The 25962-nt window shown below is 41.4% G+C and overlaps 2 protein-coding genes and 1 long non-coding RNA gene across 6 annotated transcripts; 2 read left to right on the top strand and 1 right to left on the bottom strand.

Annotated features, from left to right (window-relative positions):
* The first annotated feature begins 667 nt into the window (after window positions 1-667).
* On the top strand, window positions 668-14330 carry LOC115376430 (programmed cell death 1 ligand 1-like). 4 transcript variants are annotated; one of them, XM_030076004.1, is made up of 5 exons: window positions 668-921; window positions 1031-1149; window positions 3728-3780; window positions 12316-12675; window positions 14187-14330. In XM_030076004.1, exons 2-5 carry the CDS (start codon window positions 1121-1123, stop codon window positions 14231-14233), a joined length of 489 nt encoding a protein of 162 aa, XP_029931864.1. In that variant the 5' UTR covers window positions 668-921; window positions 1031-1120; the 3' UTR covers window positions 14234-14330. The 4 variants fall into 4 exon arrangements, with proteins under 4 accessions (XP_029931864.1, XP_029931862.1, XP_029931866.1 ...); XM_030076002.1 differs by having other exon boundaries at window positions 12313-12675; XM_030076006.1 differs by lacking the exons at window positions 668-921; window positions 1031-1149; window positions 3728-3780 and adding exons at window positions 10352-10497; window positions 11914-11966.
* LOC115376436 (uncharacterized) lies at window positions 7430-15715 on the bottom strand. Its single transcript, XR_003929804.1, has 3 exons — window positions 15659-15715; window positions 14535-14538; window positions 7430-7495 (listed from the first exon to the last, which is right to left on the bottom strand). It is a non-coding gene; the product is annotated as an uncharacterized LOC115376436 (long non-coding RNA).
* Window positions 15716-17900: 2185 nt separating this feature from the next.
* On the top strand, window positions 17901-24198 carry LOC115376426 (uncharacterized). The gene is made up of 5 exons (XM_030075996.1): window positions 17901-17938; window positions 18610-18662; window positions 19009-19371; window positions 20091-20222; window positions 20349-24198. Exons 2-5 carry the CDS (start codon window positions 18617-18619, stop codon window positions 20465-20467), a joined length of 660 nt encoding a protein of 219 aa, XP_029931856.1. The 5' UTR covers window positions 17901-17938; window positions 18610-18616; the 3' UTR covers window positions 20468-24198.
* Window positions 24199-25962: the final 1764 nt, after the last annotated feature.

Here is a 25962-nt window from a genome sequence, read left to right as displayed (position 1 = left end):
TCACACCTACACCCAGTGATGGGAACAAAGGCGTTAATTTTTTCCAGTAATGGGTAATCTAACTAATTACTATTTCCATCGTTACAAGGCCGTTACCTTTACCGACGCTCGTTACTGAAGATACTCATTGAAGCTGTCATCCGACGTGGCTCTCAGACACCTGGCCACAGGGGCTGCAAAGGTGTTTTTTTTTTCTTTGGTGAGGGATGGTGTTGGTGGACATGCCTGGTTTTCATGCTCAAAGAATTCACCTGTCTGTGATGCAATGTAGAGCCTTGAGAACAAGGTACAGTCATTCTTCAGGGATGATATTTTCTTGTTGAGACTTGAATTTTTCTTGGACTGGAGGCCAGCCAATTAGAGGGAGGTTTTTTTTCTCTTGATGGGAAATTGTGTGTGGTATTGTCTGGTTAAGCAGAAACTCTGAAGGCTGAAACATGTGGCAAGAGAGTGATGGGAATTCGTTGACACATTGAGCCATCGAGTGCCATTCCTGGAAATTGGCCAGATTATCTACGTATTGATGAGAAAAAAGCTGAGTTTTCTTCACTTTTGAAATCAGAAACCAGATTTGAATCCTGAACATGAGACCAGATGAACTTCTGTGTCACACTTTGATTTTCTTTTCAAAGCTCTGGTGAGGTTTCACTGCAGTGTTTCGTTTTGCTGCTGCTCTGTTTCTGTTTCATGTTGGTACCTGTTTGGGCATCATTTGGGGCTCTGATGAGTCACAGCCAATTTTTTTTTTTTTTTTTGATATATTCTGAGACGTGCCCACTGCAAAGGAGGAAGTGGAGAAAGGAGAGAAAGCAGCCTCGTTACTTCCACACACTCTGCCTTCTGCATCTGGACTTTAAGGAGGTCGGCGACACTTTTTCATCGTCAAACTTCCCTGACACGTTTCTGCTGCTGCGGCTGAAGGTAAGTGTGCAACACAGCGGCGTGTCTCCAAAAAAAACTGTAGATAGAGGTTTGAAAATGTTTGAAAAAGATATTTCTTGTTCACACCTTTCTCTCTTTCATCCAAAAGTTTGAACCAGAACATGTGGTGAGGCCTCCTTTTACCATTACGGCCCACGTTTGTGGAACAGTTTGCCTGAGGACCTGAGGAAAACAGAGAATGTGGACATTTTTAAAAGCAAACTCAAGGTTACGGTTAGGGTTAGGATTAGGTGGGTGGGTGGGAGTTGGGGGGTGCATGTGTGTGCCTTGATTGAAATCAAAAGTGGCAGGAACGAGTTCTTCTTGCTCTGTTGTCGTTGCATGTCAAGGCTTGTCTAAACTAATAAACCATGTCGATGATTTGTCCCCTCTCTCACATGGAGGGGTCTGAGGGGGATCTCCCTGATAGTCCTTGTTACTGCTTAGTTAGACCACTGGTTTTCAAAATGGGGTCCGGGACCCACAAGGGGTCCTTGAGTGTCCTCCAAGGGGGTCCTGGACAAATTTTAGAAAACTTCCCTGTAACTCACAGTAACCTCTGTCTGTGGTTTGTGGAAGGCGTCTGAACAAACACAAGACATCAGAGAGCTGACGGAGTGGGGGTCCGGGGCTTAATCAGTCTTGTATAAAGTATTTGAAAGCGATACTTGAGTAAAAGTACAAGTATCTTACCAGAAAATGACTTGGTAGAAGGTAAAGTCACCTTTTAGAATATTACTTGAGTAAAAGTCTTAAAGTACCTGACATTTACTGTACTTAAGTATCAAAAGTAATTTTCTGAAATTTTCTGTACTTAAGTATTAGGCTAGAAGTAAAAGTAAAAGTATTTAAACAAAGTGAGCGGTTAGAATTTTGATAATGAATTTATTGCTGTTACTGTCCTTACAGTAAAAGCAACCTGGGTACAGGAGAAAAAAGCTCTAACTTTTTAACATTACTGTTAAAACTCTCTGTCTCTCAACCTCCCTGTTTGAACTTGACAACTGGCAACAACACAACTGTCATGAGAGCGAGTTATTATTTGAAATTATAAAACGGGTGCTTCCCATCCTTAAATGTGATTGGCTGAGCCGCGTTCCATGCCGTTGTAAAACCAGTGTAACCCACTGGCAGACCGCAAAATATCCCTGCGCCAGTGTAAACGGACATAGCGTTGCCTAGCAACCAACTACTCTGCGCTCAACTTACTCATTAGGTTACATTTGTTTCAAGACTTTTGTAAACAAAATGTCAGACTTTGTGGTGAATTTTGATTTGCTGGGTGGCCTGAGCCTGGATGAGTGGTTGGAGGAGCTGCTTGGTGTCTGTTAAAAGACGCTGAATTCACCACCAGCAACAATGTTTTCGCCGGTGTGGTAAAGAAACTCCGCCGAGAAGGACGTGACAAATCTTCCCACCACCAAGCCATAACCGAGGCAGACTGCCAGAAGATGAAGCACTTTCAGGCACGAAGCTCAGACACACCTTGGGGGCTTGTCTGTAAAGTCTGGTTTGACGTGCAGCTTCAAATGGGACACAGGGCGAACGAGGGCAACCGCAAATTAAAGGCCGACTCCTTCAGCATTCGCCACAACGAAAATGGCCTAAAATATGTCACCCTGTCTTTGAACGAATGCATAAAAAATCACAAAGATGCTTCCGAAAAAACACAGAAAGCCTGCAGAGATTCATATATGAGCAGCCGGGTAACCCACTGTGTCTGGTGGCCTCTTCTTCGCACTCGGCCGCGGTTGAAATGATAACAAACAGGAATTGCGTCACCAACTCAACTTTTATTTTGTAGTAACGAGTAATGAATATGGTTAAGAAAAATGTATCGGAGTAAAAGTACACATTTTATTTCGGAAATGTAGTGGAGTAAAAGTAAAAGTTGTCAGAAATATAAATAATGAAGTAAAGTACTGATATGTGAAAATTCTACTTAAGTACAGTAACAAAGTATTTGTACTTTGTTACATTACAACACTGGGCTTAATGACGGACAACTTGCCTGGTTCCTTTCAGTGATTTCACCTGAGTCTTGTTTGCCCCTCCCAGTTCCTCACCTGTCCTGTCTTGTGTTTCAGCTCTGGTTGTTCTGATCCCTCCCAGAGTTTCCCTCAGCCTCTCCTCTGTGTTCTCCTGTCTTGTGCTCCAGCCCCTTCCCCAGGTGTGTCCCTTTTGCTCTTTAGTTCTTGAGGATTGAAGTCCTGTTTTCAGTGCTCTTCCTTGTCTGTCCATTGTTTTGTCTTGTCTTTCCTACCATGTGTTCCCTGTGAGTTTATGAAATATTTTGTTGTTTGCTGAGCTCCGTGCCTGCATGTTCCTGCATTTGGGTCCATCCACCACCTCCATCCATGACAGCAGCAAACACATAAATGTATATTCATATGCATTTGAAACCATCCAGAGATGTAATGAAGGAAATGCATCTAAACTTTGTTTCTCCAGTATTCATCCACTGAACAGGGTTCACTGAGCTGCTCCAACCCTGTGGCTTTTTCAATGCCAACATTTAGAGAGCGAGGCGGCCGATGACCGATGTATATGTTTTGTTTTCTGCTCTTTTTTGGATTGTTTGTTTTTCCATCTAATAAAATTCAACACTTCAGTGAAATGGCAGAGAGAAAGGGGGCAGCAGCAGCCACACTGACAGGCTGCCTGCAGATGCCTGCCTGTCTGCAGACATTTTTTTTGTTGTTTGTTTATCGGCCTCATGACCGCAGATATCAGCCGGTGCAACTTTCTCAAAATGTCAGATATTAGCCAACCGATTAATTGGTCTATCTGTCCTCTGCTTCCACAGGGAGGAGATGATCAGCTTCCTGCTGCTTGTTGTCCTGACAGCCTCTGTCTGTGGTGAGTTCACATCTTCAGTTTATTGGACACCATTAAAATACATTTTCAGCCAAACTAAAACATACAAACTGCTGACACAAACAAAATGCTGACAAACTCACATACCACCTCCTCTGGCAACCGGATACTCTTATTTTGAAAACAACTTCTGGTGGCCGGTTAACATTAGTTTAATTTCGGCAAAGAAACGGCATCAAAAATAAATCAATATACATTCCAGTACAGTTCCAAAAACACTCTTAACAGGACAACAGACAGATAACACATTTATAAACAGATTGAAGTCACCCTTCATTCATGCACAGATCTCCAAAGTTGTCTCACTATTCTCTGTAATTAGCTGCTTAACTGAAGCGCACCTCTCCTCTCTCTATGTGACGTCACTCGACAACACACCCCCATCACGTGGGCTGGCCCACCAAATAACACCACTCAATAAATGAACAACAAACCAAACACAAAAGCAGACATGGACACAAGCGACACTATAACTGCATCTATTCTATTCTATTTAATTTTATTTTATTTTTCTATTGATGCTGCTGTAACATAAGAATTTCCCAGTTCAATAAAGTATATCAATAAAGTAAATCTATCTATCTACAACTCTCCAAAAAGCTCACCTTCAACTTGATTTAAAGCCCAGTGTCAAAGGGCTTCACACGCCCACAAGTTTCCATGAAAAAAGTTGACATAGGCAGAGTGTTGAAGATCAGATGATGGTCGTGCACAGGAATCATTTCAGTCTGTCTGTGTCTCATTACCTCTCAGCAGGACAATTACAGGTGAATGTGAGCCAGGCTGTCTATCAGGCAGAGGAGAACAGTGACGTCACCATGGAGTGGACCTTCACTCCCATCATGCCCCTCACCGACCTCAACATCCATTTATCATTAGGGGTATCTGATAATGAGCCCGTGAAGAAAATATATTATCTGCGAGGCGGTGTTGAGCTGCCAGACTTTCAACATGAGCAGTTCACAGGACGAGTTCAGGTGGACAAAGACGAGCTGAGAAAAGGAAACATCAGACTTCATCTGTCCAGACTGAGGACTGACGACTCAGGCAGCTATCAGTGCAGAATGATCACCAGTGATGGAGTTAACACCACCGAATCTTCACTCAACGTCACTGGTAAGCAGAACTCAGAGTAACTCTCAAACTGCACCACTGAATCACTGCTGGACAGTACTGTTACCACACATACTACTGTAGTACTTAGGGATGGGAATTAATCAGTCTAACTAATCATAATGCCATTATCGATTCTTATTGGTTTGACTTTTTATAGACTCCCTTATTGATCCCTTCCTGTGAATTTTCTTTGAAGGGAAAGTAGACTGTACAGGTTTTCAGTGTCATCAAGAACAACAACCTGTTCTCGATCCCCATCCCTAGCAGTACTACTGTGGGATGTCGGTTACCATGGCTACAACTACAGTTCTACAGCGAGCTGGGCCTGTCACCAAACCACTGTAGTGGCTGTGGAGGTGTGGGCAGTTCACACATCACTGTCACACAGTTAGATAAGATGAGACCGTGGAGACGCCAGTAAATTTAGATTGATGATATCGCACCACATTTACCACATCAAATCTAGACATCAGAGACGTGTAGTGATGTATGAAATAGTTTTGTGAGAAGGAATTGGATAAGCAGAAAAATCCCAAACCTTAAAGTGCAGAAAATCACTTTTCAGTGTTTTGCTGGAAAAATTTAGTACTTGTGTTTGAGCTTTCAAAGTCATAACGTTTACTTGATAAAGTTATTTTATGTCCCCTGTATGTACAAAAATAAATATGTCTGTTTCAAATGATGTAACCGTCACTACCAACATGCCTACATGCGTCCTTCACATTGTAATGGATGTTAAGCAATAAATCCACTAGAGGGCAGCTCAAATGTGTATATGTATAGATAGTTAAATGTTCTACCAGTGATCATCCACCACTGCTGAGTGGAGATACTGTGTATTTTACACAATATGTACATATAATCTGTCATGTTTTCTTCATACAGCTGCAACACCCCGACCAGAGGAGGCAGAGCGCAAAAAAAGAGGAAGGACTATTCTCTTCGGAGCAGCACCAGCAGCTCAAGCAGTTCTCCTTCATGTAGTAGCTGTAGTAGCAGCAGCAGTCGTAGTAGTTTGTTGAGCCCGTTGTCTTTACATTTCCTATGTACAGGGTGTCCATAAAGTCTCTTTACAATTTAACAAATTTATTACAAAAGCAAACGAATAGAGAAATTCTGTGGAAATTATGACAAAATGAGGAGTAGATATTGAAGTTTGTTTGCCTCATTTAATACACCTCTATATGGGCACCATTAGTTGCACAAAGCACATCAAGAGGGTACTCAATTTCTTGCCATGTTGGCTGTAGCAGAGCCTCATCAGTGGTGGCAATGGTATCAGTGATCTTTTGCTTCAGGTCGACGGTGTCAATCAATCAATCAATCAATCAAACTTTATTTATATAGCGCCAAATCACAAAAGAAGTTATCTCATGGCGCTTTACAGGTAGAACAGGTAAAGACCACGCTCTACAAATTATAGTAAAAAAAAAAAAAAAAAACAAGAAACCCAACAGATTCCCTCCTGAGCATGCTCTTGGCGACAGTGGCAAGGTAAAACTCCCCTTTAACGGGAAGAACCCTCAGGTAGAACCAGACTCAGGGTGGACGGTCATCTACCTCTAGATGGGTGGGGAGGGGAGAGAGAGAGACAAAGAGACAGAGACAGGGAGATAAGGACAAACTGGGACAGCAGACAACAGCAGAAACAGCAGGGTATCCTGAACAGGTAGTCTCTAGATGGAAGTGACATGCAGCATCTAGCCTTCTCGTCTGCAGCTGGATGACCTTCCAGGATAACCTAGACAAGACACAAAAAGCACAGCGAAAGCAAAGGGGCAGAGGACTCTGGAACAATAGCATGCACTGAGTAAAAAGGAGGAGGGTATAGAGGGGGACAGGAAGAAGAAGAAAGGAAGAGGGAAGAGGAAGATTAGAAAAGAGGAAAGTGCTCAGAGCATGATATGAAGTCCCCCGACAGTCTAAGCCTATAGCAGCATAACTAAGGGCTGGTCTAGGGCAACCTGGGCTGGCCCTAACTATAAGCTTTGTCAAAAAGGAAAGTTTTAAGTTTACTCTTAAAACTTTCCTTTTTGACAAAGCAGATGTCCCATATCTTTGTTCCATACACCATATCTTTAACATAACCCTGTAGTTTCGCTGAGTCTGTGCATCCGATTTTGTTTCAATAAACCACGATGTGCCTTTTCTTGAGGATGAGCCATTTTTTAGGGGTTTATTTAAGAGAACCTATTTCTCAACAGGGTACCTGAAATACACAAATGCAATATGATTAAAAACTTTGATAACCACCGAGTACAGAGAACAAATTTGATTAACATATCTCATCAGTTGCTTTTGTAAAAGATTTTTTAAATTGTAAAGAGACTTTGTGGACACCCTGTACTTAGGGCTAACCCTAAGTTGTGTCTCAGTAGCTAGACACCATTTGACAGTTATACATTATCTACCATATCATCAGGGTGACCTTGGTGGGAGAGAGAAAAAAAAAGAAAAAAGACAAAAAGAAAAAAAAAGTCAAATACAGTACCAGTTAATGGCCACGAGATGCCGCCAAAAGACAGCATTACTATGACAGGTTGGAGTGCAAGTCAAGCACTTCAGCTCTGTCAGCATACAGCTGTTGTCACTTTATTACACTTAATACAGTCCTTCATATTTGTGTTATGGTGATGTGATTCTGATCTGATATTTAAGGCAGAATGAGTCTGATTTATCAGCTGTGGTTTGTAAACACAACACTCAAAGTTGGCCCCTCCTCCCTGACTAAGCAAACTGCCAGCAGGGAGTTTTCCTTTAGGAGGTAGGACGTAGAAATGTCACATCACTCATTTGTCCTTATTATTTTTTCCACATACACCAGAATCGGTGAGTGAAAATCCTGGTGTTGTTTTGATTTTTACTGTTTATTGTGCTGGCGCTATTCAAATTTCAACACAACAATTATGAGTTTTTCGTGATCCTATTTTGTATCACAGTCTTAATAAGGAGATATTAATACACATGCACATGCCCTTCTGAGGCTTTTGTCACCGGTTTTATACACATTATGGAAACATTTAACTTCACTCAGGCCATACAGGGACCCAGTCATTCTAAGGGACACATGAATGACTTGGTTCTGTATGACGGTCTCAGCCCTGACAATAAACTCAAAAATAGATTTCAAATTGATCTAACACTCTCCAAAAAGCATTTGATTCTCCTGAGCCTGATTGAGGCTCATAAATCACCATATTTTTTGTCAGTATCAAGTCAAATAAATTGAATTGTTTTAATATTTGGCCTATGTGTGATCGACTTTTTATTTTTAATGATATTAAAGAGGCAAGTGCAAATACTCACCACAGTCAAACACACAGTCACAGCAAACCCAACCTCATGAATGACACCCAGTGCTTTTGGCCACAGCATGCAGTGAAGGGAACTCACCCAAGTGGCTGACTCCTCCAGGTGGCACTCAGCCAATATTGAAAAGACAGTTAACCATCAAGCAAAGATACGCTAGATAAGCAGGTACACAAGTGATTTACAGATAGTACCTCAGAAGGAAAGAGAAATCTACAATGATCTACAATAATCTAAACTAATTCTTTGATGAAGCCTCACCTCAGCTTCTATAGCTGGGAGGCCAAAATGCTACCAGCAGACTAAATACCAAACAATATGTAACAGGAGGCCAAACAGCAGCTGCAGGAACCTGTGGAAAACAGACATAATGAACAGGTTGTCCTGTAATACTACAACTATGAGAAAATGTTGACCTCAGGTGCTACAAAGCACCCTACTTACAAACATGCAGTTATTCTTGGTCTATAAGACCAATGGGTTACTTCAGGGAATTTTCCAATTTGGGATCAATAAAATAAATCTATCTATCTATCTATCTATCTATCTATCTATCTATCTATCTATCTATCTATCTATCTATCTATCTATCTATCTATCAGCTGAGCTAAATTCAGCCGACTCATACCAAGTTGCACCAAACTGGAGCTCCACACAGCTGGACTTACACAGGGGGAACTGCCCACTGAAAAGAAAACCTAAGACTGGTTTGTGAGTGAACCTGTTGCCTAATCACACCTACACCCAGTGATGGGAACAACGGCGTTATTTTTTTTTCCAGTAACGGGTAATCTAACTAATTACTATTTCCATCGTTACAAGGCCGTTACCTTTACCAACGCTCGTTACTGAAGATACTCATTGAAGCTGTCATCCGATGTGGCTCTCAGACACCCGGCCACAGGAGCTGTAAAGGTGTTTTTTTTTTTTCCTTTGGTGAGGGATGCTCTTGGTGGACATGCCTGGTTTTCACACACAAAGAACTGACTGGTTTGATTTATTGGTCCCCAGAGGGAGATTTGTCTTCACTGACTGTACATGACAAGAAAATTCCACATCATAGACAGACAACAGCAATAACAGTAACAGTACAAACATAACGGTACAGCAATAACGACACACAGCAGTGGTGGACAGACAGATCAGCGGGGCTTGCCATTTAGGGCAGCTATGGCTGCGGGGATCAGGCTTTTCCCGAGGCGAACCCTCCTGAAGAAAGCATGGTGAAGAAACATCCAAATCCAATCCAAATTTATTTATAAAGCACACTTAAAACAACCAGGTTGACCAAAGTGCTGTACATAGGCATAAAAGACATCAGAACATAGAAGAAACATAAAAACATAACAAACAACATGTGGAACAGTAAAGGAGGATGGGTTGAATGATGCTCTGGTAAAGTAGCAACAGGAGGTGGGGTGCATCATATAGTCCTTTGAGTTTGTGGATGGCTGACAGTCTTTGTTGGCTTCTTTTTTGAATGTCCGTGGTGTGCTGATCAAAGGTGAGTTTATTGTCCAGAGTTATTCCCAGATATTTGAATGTGTCCACTGTCTCCAATGTTTGGGTGTTTATGATGGTGGGGTGCTGCGGTGAGGTGGGGCTGCACAGTAGTTCCTTTGTTTTATTGACATTGATTTGGAGATGGTTGTCTGTGCACCACTTGGTGAAATGAGCCAGCCAATTAGAGGGAGTTTTTTTCTCTTGATGGGAAATTGTGTGGTATTGTCTGGTTAAGCAGAAACGTTGAAGGCTGAAACATGTGGCAAGAGAGGGAAGGGAATTTGTTGACGCTTTGAGCCATCCAGTGCCATTCCTGGAAATTGGCCAGAGTATCTACGTATTGATGAGAAAAAAGCTGAGTTTTCTTCACTTTTGAAATCAGAAAGCAGATTTGAACCCTGAACATGAGACCAGATGAACTTCTTTGTCACACTTTGGTTTTCTTTTCAAAGCTCTGGTGAGGTTTCACTGCAGTGTGTCGTTTTGCTGCTGATCTGTTTCTGCTTCATGTTGGTACCTGTTTGGGCATCATTTGGGGCTCTGATGAGTCACAGCCAAAAAAAAAAAAAAAAATGCATTCTGAGACGTGCCCACTGCAGAGGAGGAAGTGGAGAAAAGAGAGAAAGCAGCCTCGTTGCTTACACGCGCTCTGCCTAATTTCCGAGGTTTTTGTTTTAACGCCACAGATGTTGGCATCTGGACTTTAAGGAGGTCAGCGACACTTTTTCATCGTCAAACTTCCCTGACACGTTTCTGCTGCTGCGGCTGAAGGTAAGTGTGCAACACAGCAGCCTGTCTCCAAAAAAACTGTAGATAGAGGTTTGAAAATGTTTGAAAAAGTTATTTCTTGTTCACATCTTTCTCTCTTTCATCCAAAAGTTTGAACCAGAACATGTGGTGAGGCCTCCTTTTACCATTACGGCCCACGTTTGTGGAACAGTTTGCCTGAGGACCTGAGGCAAACAGAGAATGTGGACATTTTTAAAAGCAAACTCAAGGTTAGGGTTAGGGTTAGGATTAGGTGGGTGGGTGGGAGGTGGGTGGGTTGCATATGTGTGCCTTGATTGAAATCAAAAGTGGCAGGAATGAGTTCTTCTTGCTGTGTTGTCGTTGCATGTCAAGGCTTGTCTAAACTAATAAACCATGTTGATGATTTGTCCCCTCTCTCACATGGAGGGGTCTGAGGGGGATCTCCCTGATGGGGTCCGGGGCTTAATGACGGACAACTTGCCTGGTTCCTTTCAGTGATTTCACCTGAGTCTTGTTTGCCCCTCCCAGTTCCTCACCTGTCCTGTCTTGTGTTTCAGCTCTGGTTGTTCTGATCCCTCCCAGAGTTTCCCTCAGCCTCTCCTCTGTGTTCTCCTGTCTTGTGCTCCAGCCCCTTCCCCAGGTGTGTCCCTTTTGCTCTTTAGTTCTTGTGGATTGAAGTCCTGTTTTCAGTGCTCTTCCTTGTCTGTCCATTGTTTTGTCTTGTCTTTCCTACCATGTGTTAGAGAGCGAGGCAGCTGATATCTAATGCTGATATTATGTTTTGTTTTCTGCTCTTTTTTGGATTATTTGTTTTTCCATCAAATAAAATTCTCATTTTCTCAATTTTTCAACCTGTTTATTCTGTACATACCTGTAGCATTATATATTATTCATTTCATACCTGCACTTTACAGCAACAGTTTTTTATTAATTTGCACTATGTATATATATATATCTATATCTATATATCTATATCTCTATATATATATCTATATCTATATCTATATCTATATATATAGATATATATATAGAGAGATATAGATATAGATATAGATATATATCTATATATATATAATATGTTTATCATATAATGTGTATATACTGTACATTTGTATTTAATACACTGCTAAGCACTTCTGGTTGGATGCTAACTGCATTTTTGTTGCTCTGTACTTGTGACATGTGCAATGACAATAAAGTTGAATCTAATCTAATCTAATCTAAAATTCAACACTTTAATGAGACAGCAGAGAGAAAGGGGGACAGCAGCAGCGGCACTGACAGGCTGCCTGCAGATGCCTCCCTTTCTGCAGACATGTTTTTTTTGTTTGTTTGTTTATCGTCCTCATGACCCCAGATATCAGCCGGTGCAACTTTCTCAAAATGTCAGATACTAGCCAACCGATTAATTAGTTTATCTGTCCTCTGCTTCCACAGGGAGGAGATGATCATCATCCTGCTGCTTGTTGTCCTGACAGCCTCTGTCTGTGGTGAGTTCACACCTTCAGTTTATTGGACACCATCAAAATACATTTTCAGCCAAACTAAAACATACAACACACATATTGTGACTGCACTGCCCTGATATATAGCTTATTGGTTATACAGCTATCAGCAGATTTACAAAAGCAAGAGAATGCAAGAGATTTAGACCATCATGGGACACTACAACTCTCCAAAAAGTTCACCTTCAACTTGATTTAAAGCCCAGTGTCAAAGGGCTTGACACGGCCACAAGTTTCCATGAAAAAAGCTGACATAGGCAGAGTGTTGAAGATCAGATGATGGTCGTGCACAGGAATCATTTCAGTCTGTCTGTGTCTCATTACCTCTCAGCAGGACAATTACAGGTGAATGTGAGCCAGCCTGTCTATCAGGCAGAGGAGAACAGTAACATCACCATGGAGTGGACCTTCACTCCCATCATGCCCCCCGTTGACTACATCCTTTATATCTCATTATCGGAATCTGAATATGAGCCCTTGACGACTGTATATTATCTGCTGAGCGGTGCTGATCATTCAAAAGCTCGAGATGAGCGGTTCAGAGGACGAGTTCAGTTGGACAAAGACGAGCTGATAAAAGGAACCATCAGACTTCATCTGTCCAGCCTGACGACCAACGACTCAGGCACCTACTGGTGTGTAGTGTTAAACAAAGATGGAGGTAGCATGAACAAATCTTCACTCAACGTCACTGGTAAGTAGAACTCAGAGTAACTCTCAAACTGCACCACTACAACTACAGTTCTACAGCGAGCTGGGCCTGTCACAAAACCACTGTAGTGGCTGTGGAGGTGTGGGCAATTTACACATCACTAGCTGTGTCCCAGTTCAGGGTCTGCATCCTTTGAAGTCCAGTTACGTCACAACACTGCGCGAAGGCCTGTCCCAATTCATCCAAAGTCAAAGGATCCTTCAAATGCGTCCTCCTTTCCAGCCGTTGGTAGCCGATTCGGAGGATGCACCGCGACTATCCTTCTCGGGCTCCCGTATCCCAAAATGCTTTGCGTGCTGCTGCTCAGTCGGAGAAAAGTTAACTGAAATGGCGACGGCGGCATCTAGTGGGGATTCGTATTCAGATTTCACATTATAAATATTCGTTTTTTACTCATTTGAACATCCAGCGCCATATACTGTATGTTAAACCAAAACCCCAAAATTCAGTTACTGTTCTGTCTTGTCTGACAGAAAGAAACATTATATTTCTGTCTCTGGAGTTTGTTATCATGGGAACGGCAGGAACGGCAGGAACGGTAGGAACGGCGGGAACGGTGGGAACGGCGGGAACGGCGGGTTATGCAACCAGGAAATACTCCGAAGGCTAGGCCGTCCCATTTCGTTGATGAGGAGGACGCTTCGTTCGAAGTCCGGGTCCTCCGAAGGCCGCCGACGTCGGAGGACCCGGACTTCGAAGGATGCAGACCCTGAATTGGGACACAGCTGCTGTCACACAGTTAGATAAAATGAGACCGTGGAGACGCCAGTAAATTCAGATTGATGATATCGCACCACATTTACCACATCAAATCCAGACATCAGATAGATAGATAGATAGATAGATAGATAGATACTTTATTAATCCCGCAGGAAATTCGCAGTTTTTTAGCAGTATCCACAGAAAATAAAATAAAAAAAAGATAAAAAAAAAAATAAATAAATAAATAAAAAATAAAGAATAAGATCTAAGTACAACAGAATAAGATCTGAGTACCCAACCCAGTGTGCAAAAAGCAATGTGCAACAAAAAAAAAAAAAAAAAAATCAGAGACATGTAGTGATGTATGAAATAGTTTTGTGAGAAGGAATTGGATGAGCAGAAAAATCCAAAACCTTAAAGTGCATGAAAACCACTTTTCAGTGTTTTGCTGGAAAAAAATTAGTACCTGTGTTTGAGGTTTCAGAGTCATAACGTTTATTTGATAGTTATTTTACGTGCTCTTTAAGTACAAAAATAATATGTCTGTTTCAAATGATGTAACCATCACTGCCCACATGCCTACATGCATCCTTCACAATGTAATGGATGTTAAGCAATAAGTCCACTAGAGGGCAGCTCAAACGTGTATATGTATAGATAGTTAAATGGACACGTTTCTGTAGTACTGCTGTAGTAAATGTTCTACCAGTGATCGTCCACCACTGCTGAGTGGACATACTGTGTATTTTACACAGTATGTATATATAATCTGTCATGTTTTCTCCACACAGCTGTGACACCCCGACCAGAGGAGCCAGAGCCCACAAAAAGCCTGTGACTCATCAGCCTCATCAATGGTGGCAACGGCATCAGTGACCTTTTGCTTCAGGTCGTTGATGTCCCGTATCTTTGTTCCATACACCATATCTTTAACAGAACCCTGTAGTTTCGCTGAGTCTGCATATCTGATTTTGTTTCAAAAAACGACGATACACATTGTGCCTTTTCTTAAGGTGTAGCCATTTTTTAGAGGTTTATTTAACAGAACCTATTTCATCAACAGGGTACCTGAAATACACAAATGCAATGTGATTAAAAAATTTGATAACCACTGAGTACAGAGAACAAATCTGATTAACATATCTCATCAGTTGCTTTTGTGATAGATTTTTTTTAATTGTAAAGAGACTTTGGCGACACCCTTTACTTTTCTTTTTTTCAACCAGTTTTATTTCTAATAATGTTTGTGTTTCCCCATCCTTTTTTTCGGACAATCCCCACCCTGTGGATTTTCCACCAGTGATCATGAATGTGACCAATAGATGACTGTTCCTAATCTTCAGGGACACGAATGTCAGCCAAATCACTGACAGCTGGTGGCCAGATTTTCTCTGCAGAGGGCTGTTTCATAAAACCTAGATAGGGGATTGAGCCAGGATTTTTCAGGTATCCTGGCTGAATTTCACCTTGACTGGGTTTCACAACAGCAGTGGCATGTAAGTTACCATGGAGGTTTATTCTGGGCAGCTAGCCGGCTCCAGACCAGGAAAACACACTAAGCCAGGATGGACTGACTAGACTTGATCAAGCCTCACTTGTTCTGTTATCCTGAATTTCTTCATTCTTCTTTTGTGAAACAGCCCTCAGGTTTGCTAACCCAGCTTTCTGTTAACTGGGGGCTAACAAACTCTGGGTTACTCAGTGAACCTGAGTCTGTGAAATAGCCCTCAGGTGTTGTCAGTCTTCCTGTTTGTGTAAATGATCAGCTACAGGGCGTCAGCTCTTATCGTTTGCTTGATACAGAGAAGAAAGTATTATAATTTTTTTTGTTGTTGTGTCTAAATAGCTAGACACAATTTGACAGTTCTACATTATCAGCCATATCATCAGGGTGACCTTTGTGGGAGTGAGAAAAAAAAAGAAAAAAGACAAAAAGACAAAAAAAAAAAAAAAAGAGTCAAATATAGTACCAGTTAATGGCCACTAGATGCCGCCAAAAGGCAGCATTACTATGGCAGGTTGGAGTGCAAGTCAAGCACTTCAGCTCTGACAGCATGCAGCTGTTGTCACTTTATTACACTTAATACACTCCTTCATATTTGTGTTATGGTTATGTGATTCTGATCTGATATTTAAGGCAGAATGAGTCTGATTTATCAGCTGTGGTTTGTAAACACAACACTCAAAGTTGGCCCCTCCTCCCTGACTAAGCAAACTGCCAGCAGGGAGTTTTCCTTTAGGAGGTAGGACGTAGAAATGTAACATCACTCATTTGTCCTTATTGTTTTTTCCACATACACCAGGATCGGTGAGTGAAAATCCTGTTGTTGTTTTGATTTTTACTGTTTATTGTACTGGCGCTATTCAAATCTCAACACTTCTTGTATTTTTTTTTTTTTCATGTTATTTTCAATGCTCCTTAATGCAGCTTGTACAAGAATGTTGTTACTAGGCAGACACCTCCCGGTGCAGCTCTCTTTGTATAAATGTGCATTCCTGTTCCTTTTCCAATGAATAACCCAAATTGTTTACAACAGTAATAAACTTTGGTGATAAGATATTGACTGTTATTGAATGTCACTGTTTGACCGATCCATTTGGAGCGTCTGAATAAAGACTTGTGAAAATTTGGGATTAATTCACTTGTTTTTGCATATTTTGAAGAATATACCATGGCAGACGGTATATAAGTGACGGAAAATGTAAAAAAAATACCCAGCTTTATCATACAAACATGAAAGATAATGTTGTCTTCCTTTGCTCAGGCTTCCAGTTTAACAACTAGACATTATTGCAGGCTAAAAACATACTGACTTTAAACAGTACAAAATAAAAGTGTGTGTGCAACAACTCAATGAAATTAGAAAATGGAATTAGTTACTTCCAGCGCTGCACATGGAAAACATTTAGCGAGTTTTTAGTGATCCTATTTTATATCACAATCTTTTTTTAGGAGATTTTAATATACATGCAGCTGCCCTTCTGAGGCTTTTGTCACCAGTTTTATATACACTTTGGAAACGATTAACTTCACTCAGGCCATACAGGAACCCACTCACTCTAAGGGACACATGAATGACTTGGTTCTGTATGGCGGTCTCAGCCCTGACAATAAACTCAAAACTACCATCAAGCAGAGATATGCTAGAGAAGCAGGTACACCACTGGTTTACAGATAGATGTACAGTATCTTGGTTTCTCTGGGCTCGGCCTCGGTCCCTCAGTTACAGTGAAGGGAAATCTGAACGCATCAGCTCACCATTTTGGACAATTCTCTGCTTCCAGCTCTGTGGGACCAGTTTGGGGAAGGAAGGCCCTTTTCTTTCACTTTTCCGGTGCCTTATTCTGACTCATTTCAGCACAAAAAAACCCAAACAAAAATAAATCAAGTGAGCGTGCACTGGAGATTAGTTTTCTTCACTTTTGGAATCAGAAACCAGATTTGAACCCTGAACATGAGAGCAGATGAACTTCTGTGTCACACTTTGGTTTTCTTTTCAAAGCTCGGGTGAGGTTTCACTGCAGTGTGTCGTTTTGCTGCTGCTCTGTTTCTGGGCTCTTGTTGTTTCCTGTTTGGTCACATGACAAGCCGTTGGGGGGGAAAAAACCACAAAAGAAACAGTTAGGGCTCAGTCACTGCTAATTTTTTATTTTTTTTTTTTTTTTTTTTTTTTGTTCTGAGGCGTGCCCACTGCAGAGGAGGAAATGGAGGAAGGAGAGAAGGCAGGCTTGTTGCTTACACGCACTCTGCCACTAAAAGAAGTAAAAAATCATGCTATGTTCCAGGGGTTTTAACCTCACAGATGTTGGCATCTGGACTTTAAACAGGTCGGTGACACTTTTTCATCGTCAAACTTCCCTGACTTGTTTCTGCTGCTGAGACTGAAGGTAAGTGTGCAACACAGCGGCCTGTCTTCAAAAAAACTGTAGATAGAGGTTTGAAAATGTTTGAAAAAGTTATTTCTTGTTCAAAACTTTCTCTCTTTCATGCAAACATGCATGTGAGGTATGACTGCAGGTATTCAGGGACTGATATATCTGCGTGTGTGTGTGTGTGTGTGTGTGTGTGTGGGTGGGTGGGTGTGCTTTGATTGAAATCGAAAGTGGTAGGAACGAGTGCATTATAAAAAAAAAATAAAAAAAACAAAACAAAACAAAACAAAACAAAAAAAACAACAATAAATCATTTGTGACGGAGTGGGGGTCCGGGGCTTAATGATGGACAACTTGGGGCTCCACAACATGAGACAGTTTGAGTTAGCCAGCGCTCAAGAGCATGGAAACGTTTCTTAACATACAGTGTGTTCAAACGTAGCTGTCATGGTTTTGTGTTTTTGTGTTTTGGTTGGTCTCTTGTATCTGTTTTCCTGGGTGTTTCCTTTGCCTGGTTCCTTTCATTGATTTCACCTGTGTCTTGTTTGCCCCTCCCAGTTCCTCACCTGTCCTGTCTTGTGTTTCAGCTCTGGTTGTTCTGATCCCTCCCAGAGTTTCCCTCAGCCTCTCCTCTGTGTTCTCCTGTCTTGTGCTCCAGCCCCTTCCCCAGGTGTGTCCCTTTTGCTTTTTAGTTCTTGTGGATTGAAGTCCTGTTTTCAGTGCTCTTCCTTGTCTGTCCATTGTTTTGTCTTGTCTTTCCTACCATGTGTTCCCTGTGAGTTTATGAAATATTTTGTTGTTTGCTGAGCTCCGTGCCTCCGTGTTCCTGTTTGGGTCCATCCACCACCTCCATCCATGACAGCAGCAAACACATAAATGTATATTCATATGCATTTGAAACCATCCAGAGATGTAATGAAGGAAATGCTTCTAAAGCTGGTTTCCCCACTATTCATCCACTGAACAGGGTTCACTGAGCTGCTCCACCCCTGTGGCTTTTTCAATGTCAACATTTAGAGAGCGAGGCAGCTGATATCTAATGCTGATATCATGTTTTGTTTTCTGCTCTGTTTTGGATTGTTTGTTTTTGCATCTAAAAAAATTCAACACTTTAATGATGAGAAAAAAATGAGACAGCAGAGAGAAAGTGGGACAGCAGCAGCTGCACTGAAAGGCTGCCTGCAGATGCCTGCCTGTCTGCAGACATGTTTTTTTTTTTGTTGTTTGTTTGTTTGTTTGTTTATCAGCCTCACGACCGCAGATATCAGCCGGTGCAACTTTCTCAAAATCCCAGATATTAGCCAACCGATTAATTGGTCTGTCTGTCCTCTGCTTCCACAGGGAGGAGATGATCAGCTTCCTGCTGCTTGTTGTCCTGACAGCCTCTGTCTGTGGTGAGTTCACACCTTCAGTTTATTGGACACCATCAAAATCCATTTTCAGCCAAACTAAAACATACAACACACATATTGTGACTGCACTGCCCTGATATATAGCTTATTGGTTCTACAGCTATCAGCAGATTTACAAAAGCAAGAGAATGCAAGAGATTTAGACCATCATGGGACACCACAACTCTCCAAAAAGTTCACCTTCAACTTGATTTAAAGCCCAGTGTCAAAGGGCTTCACACGCCCACAAGTTTCCATGAAAAAAGTTGACATAGGCAGAGTGTTGAAGATCAGATGATGGTCGTGCACAGGAATCATTTCAGTCTGTCTGTGTCTCTTTACCTCTCAGCAGGACAATTACAGGTGAATGTGAGCCAGGCTGTCTATCAGGCAGAGGAGAACAGTAACATCACCATGGAGTGGACCGTCACTCCCATCATGCCCCTCACCGACCTCAGCATCTGGTTTTCATCAAGGGGATCTGAATATGAGCCCTTGACGACTGTATATCTTTTGCGAAACGGTGTTGATTACCCAGAAGCTCAAGATGAGCAGTTCACAGGACGAGTTCAGGTGGACAAAGACGAGCTGAGAAAAGGAAACATCAGACTTCATCTGTCCAGCCTGAGGACCAACGACTCGGGCAGCTATGAGTGTGTAGTGTCCACCAATGATGAATTTAGCGTCGCCAGATCTTCTCTCAACGTCACTGGTAAGTAGAACTCAGAGTAACTCTCAAACTGCACCACTGAATCACTGCTGGACAGTACTGTTACCACACATACTACTGTAGTACTTAGGGATGGGAATTAATCAATCAAGTTAATCACATTTTATTGATATCAATGCCATTATTGATTCTGCTTATCAAATTGACACTTTCTGGATTCCCTTCAGACCCGTGTTCAAGGGCGGGCTTTAGGGGGCTGTGCCCACCCTGATCATCAGCTGGGCCCACCCTGAAAGAAAAGCGATGAAAATCTCTCTCTCTCTCTCTCTCTCTCTCTCTCTCTCTCTCTCTCTCTCTCTCTCTCTCTCTCTCTCTCTCTCGTGTGGTTGATCAATTTGGGCGTTTCACGGGATAGAAATAACTGGTTATGTGCAAGTTTAGAAATAGATATTTTGCTGATTGTATTGTTCATTATTGTTCTTTATTTTTCAAATGCTGCAAATCCTGTGTTGTTGAGAGATACAGGTGAATCTGTTGACTGGCATGACGTGACTGTTGAGTAAATCCTGTTGCAATAAATAAGCAATAAATCCACTAGAGGGCAGCTCAGAGTCAAACATGTATATGACAGACAGATGGGTATGTTTCTGTAGTACTGGTGTAATAAATGTTCCTAACGTGATCGTCCACCACTGCTGAGTGGACATACTGTGTATTTTATACAGTATGTATATATAATCTGTTATGTTTTCTCCATACAGCGGCGACACCCCAACCAGAGGAGCCAGAGCCCACAGAAGGTGGAAGGATTGTTCTCATCGGAGCAGCACCAGCAGCTCTAGCAGTTCTCATAGCTGTAGCAGCATTAGTTTGTCGAGCCTGTTGGCTTGGAAGTATGTTTACATTTCCTTTTTTTTTTTTTTCCTTATTTTTTTCTAATAATGTTTGTGTTTGAGCCAATGCCAGTGTGCCGTGTCTATTTTTATCACTGCTCCTTAACATGTTGCTTGTCATTACAGGTCCAGACCAGCAGGAAACTGACACCACTGAGAGGTCTGTCCAGCAGAGTGGCGAAGAAACTACCTCTGATCTCCAGTCTGCTGGGAGCTGTAGGCCTTCTCACACCTTAATCTCTTAGCCCTGTGCTCCAGTAAGCCCAGGGGTTAAGGTCAGCCTTCAGTCACACCTGTACTGTATTAACCCAGGCCTAACACTTAGCCCCGGGAAAAAGATTCAACCTCAGGCTCAAAGCTCAGGGTTAATGTTTCCTGAACACTTGTAGCACAGTTTTGATTGAACAACAAACTTTCTGGTGCTGCTTTGTTATAACATCGATTCACACTGCACACCTTAACCCTGACTTTTGAGGGATAACCCCCTGCTCTGGAGTGGGGGTTAGGGTTAGGGTTAGGGGTTAGGGTTTGATTAGGTCTAGGCTCAGGGTGGGGATTGTCTGAATGTGACCAAAAGGTGATTGTTCCCTATCTTCTGGGACATTACCGTCAGCCAAATCAGTATCAGCTGGTTGCCAAGTGTTTTCTCCAGGTTTACCGTTTTTGGGAACCCAATGGTAATGGCATTCCCTGAACCAGAGGCACATGGAAAAAGAAAAGCTAGTGCTTGTCGGATCCCGTCCTTAACAATGTTTAGCTATCGCCACAAGGAGACTCCAGTTCCTTGCAGTGTTTAATGTCACCACCAGGAGCCTCCACTCACTTATGTCTGAAAAAGTCATTCAGCCAGTCAGTAAGTGGCACACCAGTTTAAGGGGGCCCAATAAACATGGCTCCACACAGCAGGGAGATGGCATGACAAGACTAGTGGTCAACCGACTAATCAGGCCAATATCTGGCATTTTGAGACAATCATCATCGGCTGATGCCTGCACTCACAAGGCCAATATGTTTTTTAAATAGAGTGCAGATCCACTTAAGCAAACACACAATGCAAACATTTTATTTTCAAATATGTTTTATGTGTTTAAATGAATAATACATAAAAATACAGTAGTAATAATACATTAGTATCACTCAAATAAGTGTCCATTGACACCAAAAACAAAGGAATGCTGCTGGGTGCTGCTGAGTGCAATGACAGGTTTTATTTATTTTAGTATGTTTATGTTAAGTTTACCAGTTTTTTGTTTTCTCTCTGAAAATGAGATGCTACAGATAACTGCTGTGCACTAAAACTTTTTCTTAGTTTTCATTCCCAATTTGTTGATTTTGTTGATTTTTGTCTTAGTCTCCATTAGGAGAGGGGGCCTCGAAACTGCTATGTCACGTATTACTTGCTGTTTATGACTCTTTTCAAAATTAACATAACGCAGTCCACCAGTGGTGACAACCTCTGTGAAAACTGCATAATCGTTAAGCAGTTTGCAAAAATATCACAATGCCTAAAGCTCCAAAAACTCGGGATGGTTTGATATTAAGGACATTCAAGTTTTGCACAGAAATTACCACATCAGCTGAAAAGAACAACAAAACTCTTTTCACCAGCAAAATAAGATGTTTTAGCCTACTTCTTGTAAGTCATATTGTAAAACTGCAAAAATTAAACATGATGTGACATTAAAAGGCCATCGAGATTACCATGCACTTTAATACCAAGTAAGACAAACTACAAACACATCGAATTATCTTAGACTCTGGCAGTAAATATACAGTAAATATCCAAAACATCAACACTGCAAGTTGGCAATGCTCAGTATTAGATCAGATGGATGTTATTTTTGTAATTCAAGGAAAATACCTTTGGCGACTTATAACAAACACAACTTTGACTGACATCGCCTTTGTCATCCACCCTCCTCAACTTTTCTTTGCCCGTTAGCCTTTTAAAAATCACAAAAAAATGTTTGGAGCAAGGTTTAAATGCCTTTTTGTTGCCAGTGTGTGTTAATCTCAAGCCAACTCTGCAGGGTTTTCTGGTGTGGCCAGAAAAAGTCATAAACTTCCATTTCCGTTGACTCGTTCTCAACACGGTACACAAACACTGATGCTCTTTGTAGGTGTTGTAGGTGTTATAGGTCCAGACAACATTTCTGCCAAAGCATTCCACCTCTGGCCCTCCCTGCACAGGATGTATAGATGTGTGCACACTGGCAAAACATTGGCAAGTCCTTCTGGTGACAGCTACAATTATTAGGGAGCAGGTCCCGCAAGAACCGCCCCGGCTAATCCAGTTATTTCGTTTTTGCATGTTTGTCTGTCTGCTTTGTTTTCTTTTGTGTTTCTTTGATAGCTTAGACTGTAGTTTAGTGCGTTTTTGCTCATCGTATTAGCATAGCGTAGCATAGTATAGGCCTGTGCATACAAAAATGGGTCGATGATAGTTATGCTTGAGAGCAGCTACACCACAGGATTCTCTTATCGTCCATCCATGAATTATTCTACACTACTATAAAAACACAAACATTACTTTTAAAATCCAAGAAAGAACAATTTGAGAATATGTCGTACCACTTAAACAATGTGTCCTACAGCAAGTCCAAACAGATCTGTCTTATCATGGTCTTATGCTGATGTGACCGACGTGCTCACTTGTTTCTTCAGGCACGGTAGGCAGAATTTGCACGGAAATGTGAGTTTTTCTTTCTCCATTTGAATCTGTACTGATTTTTTTTTCCCTAAAACTGAAATATTTGTAGGGACTGACTTCAGATGTGCCGGCAGCTACATTGCCTGAGTTTGCACAAGCCATGCTGCATGCCAGTTTTGGTAAATCCTTGACCTCAGGTGCAATGAAACCGTTTTAGTAACAGTACAAATCAGTATTTGCTAACGGATACGTTCAGTTTACCGTCCTCCAAAGACATGAGCCCTCATTTAGCGCAGTTGTTATGGACAGTTTCGACACAGTTTGTTACTATGGGTTGTCATAATTGGGGGAGGGAATGTCTTATTGAATGAAGAGAGCAGTAGAGAAAATCAGACCTGGATCAACTGCAGGAAAGGAGACCAGGGATTATGGAATGGGATTTTAATTGAATAATGGATAACATTAATATGGGATCCTTGGACAGACAAAGCAAAATGTACACAGTGAGATTTTTGATAAAAGTCATCAGTAATGTGGATATGATGGCGAAGTTGGAAGAGACAAAAATCAGCTTTTAAAACCAGGAAAAGGTGGTGTATATGCCATATCACAATAATATCCAAAATCCCAGACGATATCTAGACAAACCAATATAATAACGATCTACAGCCCAGCCCTAAACATTATATAGTATAACAATACTTAGTCTGTAAGTGAGAATGGTGAGGGTTTAAAGAGAGTAAGGGAAAAGAGAAGTTTTGGTAAAATGAAGCTGTCCGCCTCCTTAACACGAAACATAGGACTGCCGGCCTGTCTGAAGGTTGAAGTAATTGGTCATGAATGTTTTTGAATATTTTCTCAACAGCCTCAAATCTTTTAGGTTTAGCCTGACGGCTTGCTAAACCTGAAGAGGCTGTCGTGGATTCAGTATTTAAGCTAATGTGAAACCACCGCTCCAAAGTTAGGCTAAATTTTGGTGTGGGGGAAAGCTGGCATGGTCATTTGACCTGTGCATATAGCTGCTATGAATGGGGAGCTGCTCTGAATCATCCCCAGTGGAGCATGCCCTGGGACCCCCCTGGGTTTACAACATCTGGCTCTGCCCCAGATGTACTTGAAACAATTAAATAATTTGATAATGCTGCTAATACGACAGTGCTGCTAATGCTGATACGATTTTCTTATATATCTTTTTTATAGTATTTTAGCCTCTTTTGATGGACACGTGTGCTTATTTTTGGTTTTTTTATGTCTTTTTTTCTGTCTTTTATGTTTTTTTTATGTCATTTATATGTGATGCACATTGCACTGCTTTTGTACTACATTGTGCTTCAGAAATACATTTTTTTAAATGAACAGTGAACTGAATTGTCTTTTTTAATGAGCTCATTAAGACAAATTACAATCAGTCATGTCGATATGGCAATAAAGTAAATGAATCTTGAATCTATGACAGAATTTCTTCATTTTTCACTGTGGAGTTCATCAGACTTTTCTATATCCACTGCCGCTGTGAGGCGAATGTACATTACAAGACAAAAAACTCTGAATTTTCTGAGATTCAAGTTGTACAATTAAAAGAAGAAAACTCAGATATTCTTTGCATTTTAAGTGGGAAAGTTGCAGTCAGAAGGAAATCCTGCTGATTTGAGCCCAGAATCACAATATAACAGACATTGCCATGACTTGGGCTGATTCAGAAAAAAAACAATATTGTCATTCTGGGCTAAAATCACCAGGATTTCCTTGTTAGTGAATCCAAGTTTTTTTTTTTTTTTTTTTTTTTTTCTCTCAGAATATAAACCCCCACCACCAGCTCAGCTCAGCTCGTGCTTGATTCACAGAGGAAAGTGTAATAATCTTTTTTTTTTTTTTTTTTCTCGGTGTGGCTTACAATGTAGATACCGTTTCACAGTTCTATATTGTCAAAGTCAAATGTAGTATTGGTAAATGGCCACTAGATGCCGCCAAAAGACAGCATTACTCTGATAGATCGGAGTGCTAGTCAAGCACTTCAGCTCTCACAGCAGTGGTCCACACACCTTCATACACACCCTGTCCAGGTAGATCTGGGTCAACCAATCAGCATGAAGCCCTTAACTGGATCAGGTGTGAAAGAGTAGAGGTGGAACAAACACCTGGGGTGTATTCAACGACGTTACGATACGTAACGTTGTGTGACGTTGTCTCATTGAATGGTGTGTTTGGTTGTAACGTTTTGTAACAGAGAGCAACATGCCTCAACTCCATTTTGTGGGCGTGTCACAGGTGTTATCCAATCAGCATCAGCCTGTATTTAAGCCTCTGTGATTTAAAACAAAAGTGCTCCATTATGGCTTTCAGTGTAGCCTATGTTTACAATTTTACCCATCATTTGAGGAGGTAAAAGCACATGTATGTGGTAAGTATGATGATAGATCAGACATAGTTTACTGTTTTTCTTCAATAATATGGCAACTTTTATTCAACTTAAAACTTAAAACACATTTGTGTAGGCTTATGATACAATTCTTTGAAACAATGTTTAACAATAACTGTTTGTTTGTTTGTTTTTTTCATAGCGGACATTGAATGTATTACAGTACCCCTATAATTAATGATCCATTGAAGGTAATGTCTGCTCACACACTTCTTCGGCTACAGTCGCGAGGAGAATGGCCCTCTCGGCTTCCATACTTGCAACGCTTGCGTAATGCAACAGGTTGTCCAGAGCTTTATCATTTCTGTTAGCTTGCCGTAACGTACCGGTACGTCTGCGCTGAATACACCCCTGCAGGACACTGGGTTGGGGACCCAAATTTTAAACCAGTACCAGTCCAAATTAAGATTGTATCCCCGCTGAGTCTCCTTTAATCCTTTACACACTTTTTTATTTTTAAACCTCCATGTAAATAACAGTCAGGCTCCAATAACAAGACAGCTGTGAGCACAAGCAGTTGCCAGCAGATGGCGCTAAAATCACAGTCGGCATCACCGGTCCCAGTACTCACCCAGTTCTCATGATTAGGAAAATGTGGTTTTCTTAACACACACGTAACACAGACATTTGACTACAATTGAACTACATTAGTATGACACACACATACACAC

The sequence above is a fragment of the Myripristis murdjan genome, chromosome 18 (genome assembly GCF_902150065.1).
Source record: "Myripristis murdjan chromosome 18, fMyrMur1.1, whole genome shotgun sequence".
Taxonomy (NCBI): domain Eukaryota; kingdom Metazoa; phylum Chordata; class Actinopteri; order Holocentriformes; family Holocentridae; genus Myripristis; species Myripristis murdjan.
Note: the sequence above shows the minus strand (reverse complement) of the source record. Positions and strands in the feature narration are given on the sequence as shown.

Excerpts from the sequence above, each read along its gene's own strand:
- LOC115376430 (XM_030076002.1), top strand. The coding sequence starts at position 1,121 with ATGTGGACATTTTTAAAAGCAAACTCAAG. Across the intron at positions 1,150-3,727 it reads TTTTTAAAAGCAAACTCAAG|GGAGGAGATGATCAGCTTCC; the intron begins GTTACGGTTAGG and ends CTGCTTCCACAG. Across the intron at positions 3,781-12,312 it reads CCTGACAGCCTCTGTCTGTG|CAGGACAATTACAGGTGAAT; the intron begins GTGAGTTCACAT and ends ATTACCTCTCAG.
- LOC115376426 (XM_030075996.1), top strand. The coding sequence starts at position 18,617 with ATGATCAGCTTCCTGCTGCTTGTTGTCCTGACAGCCTCTGTCTGTG. Across the intron at positions 18,663-19,008 it reads CCTGACAGCCTCTGTCTGTG|CAGGACAATTACAGGTGAAT; the intron begins GTGAGTTCACAC and ends TTTACCTCTCAG. Across the intron at positions 20,223-20,348 it reads TCGAGCCTGTTGGCTTGGAA|GTCCAGACCAGCAGGAAACT; the intron begins GTATGTTTACAT and ends TTGTCATTACAG.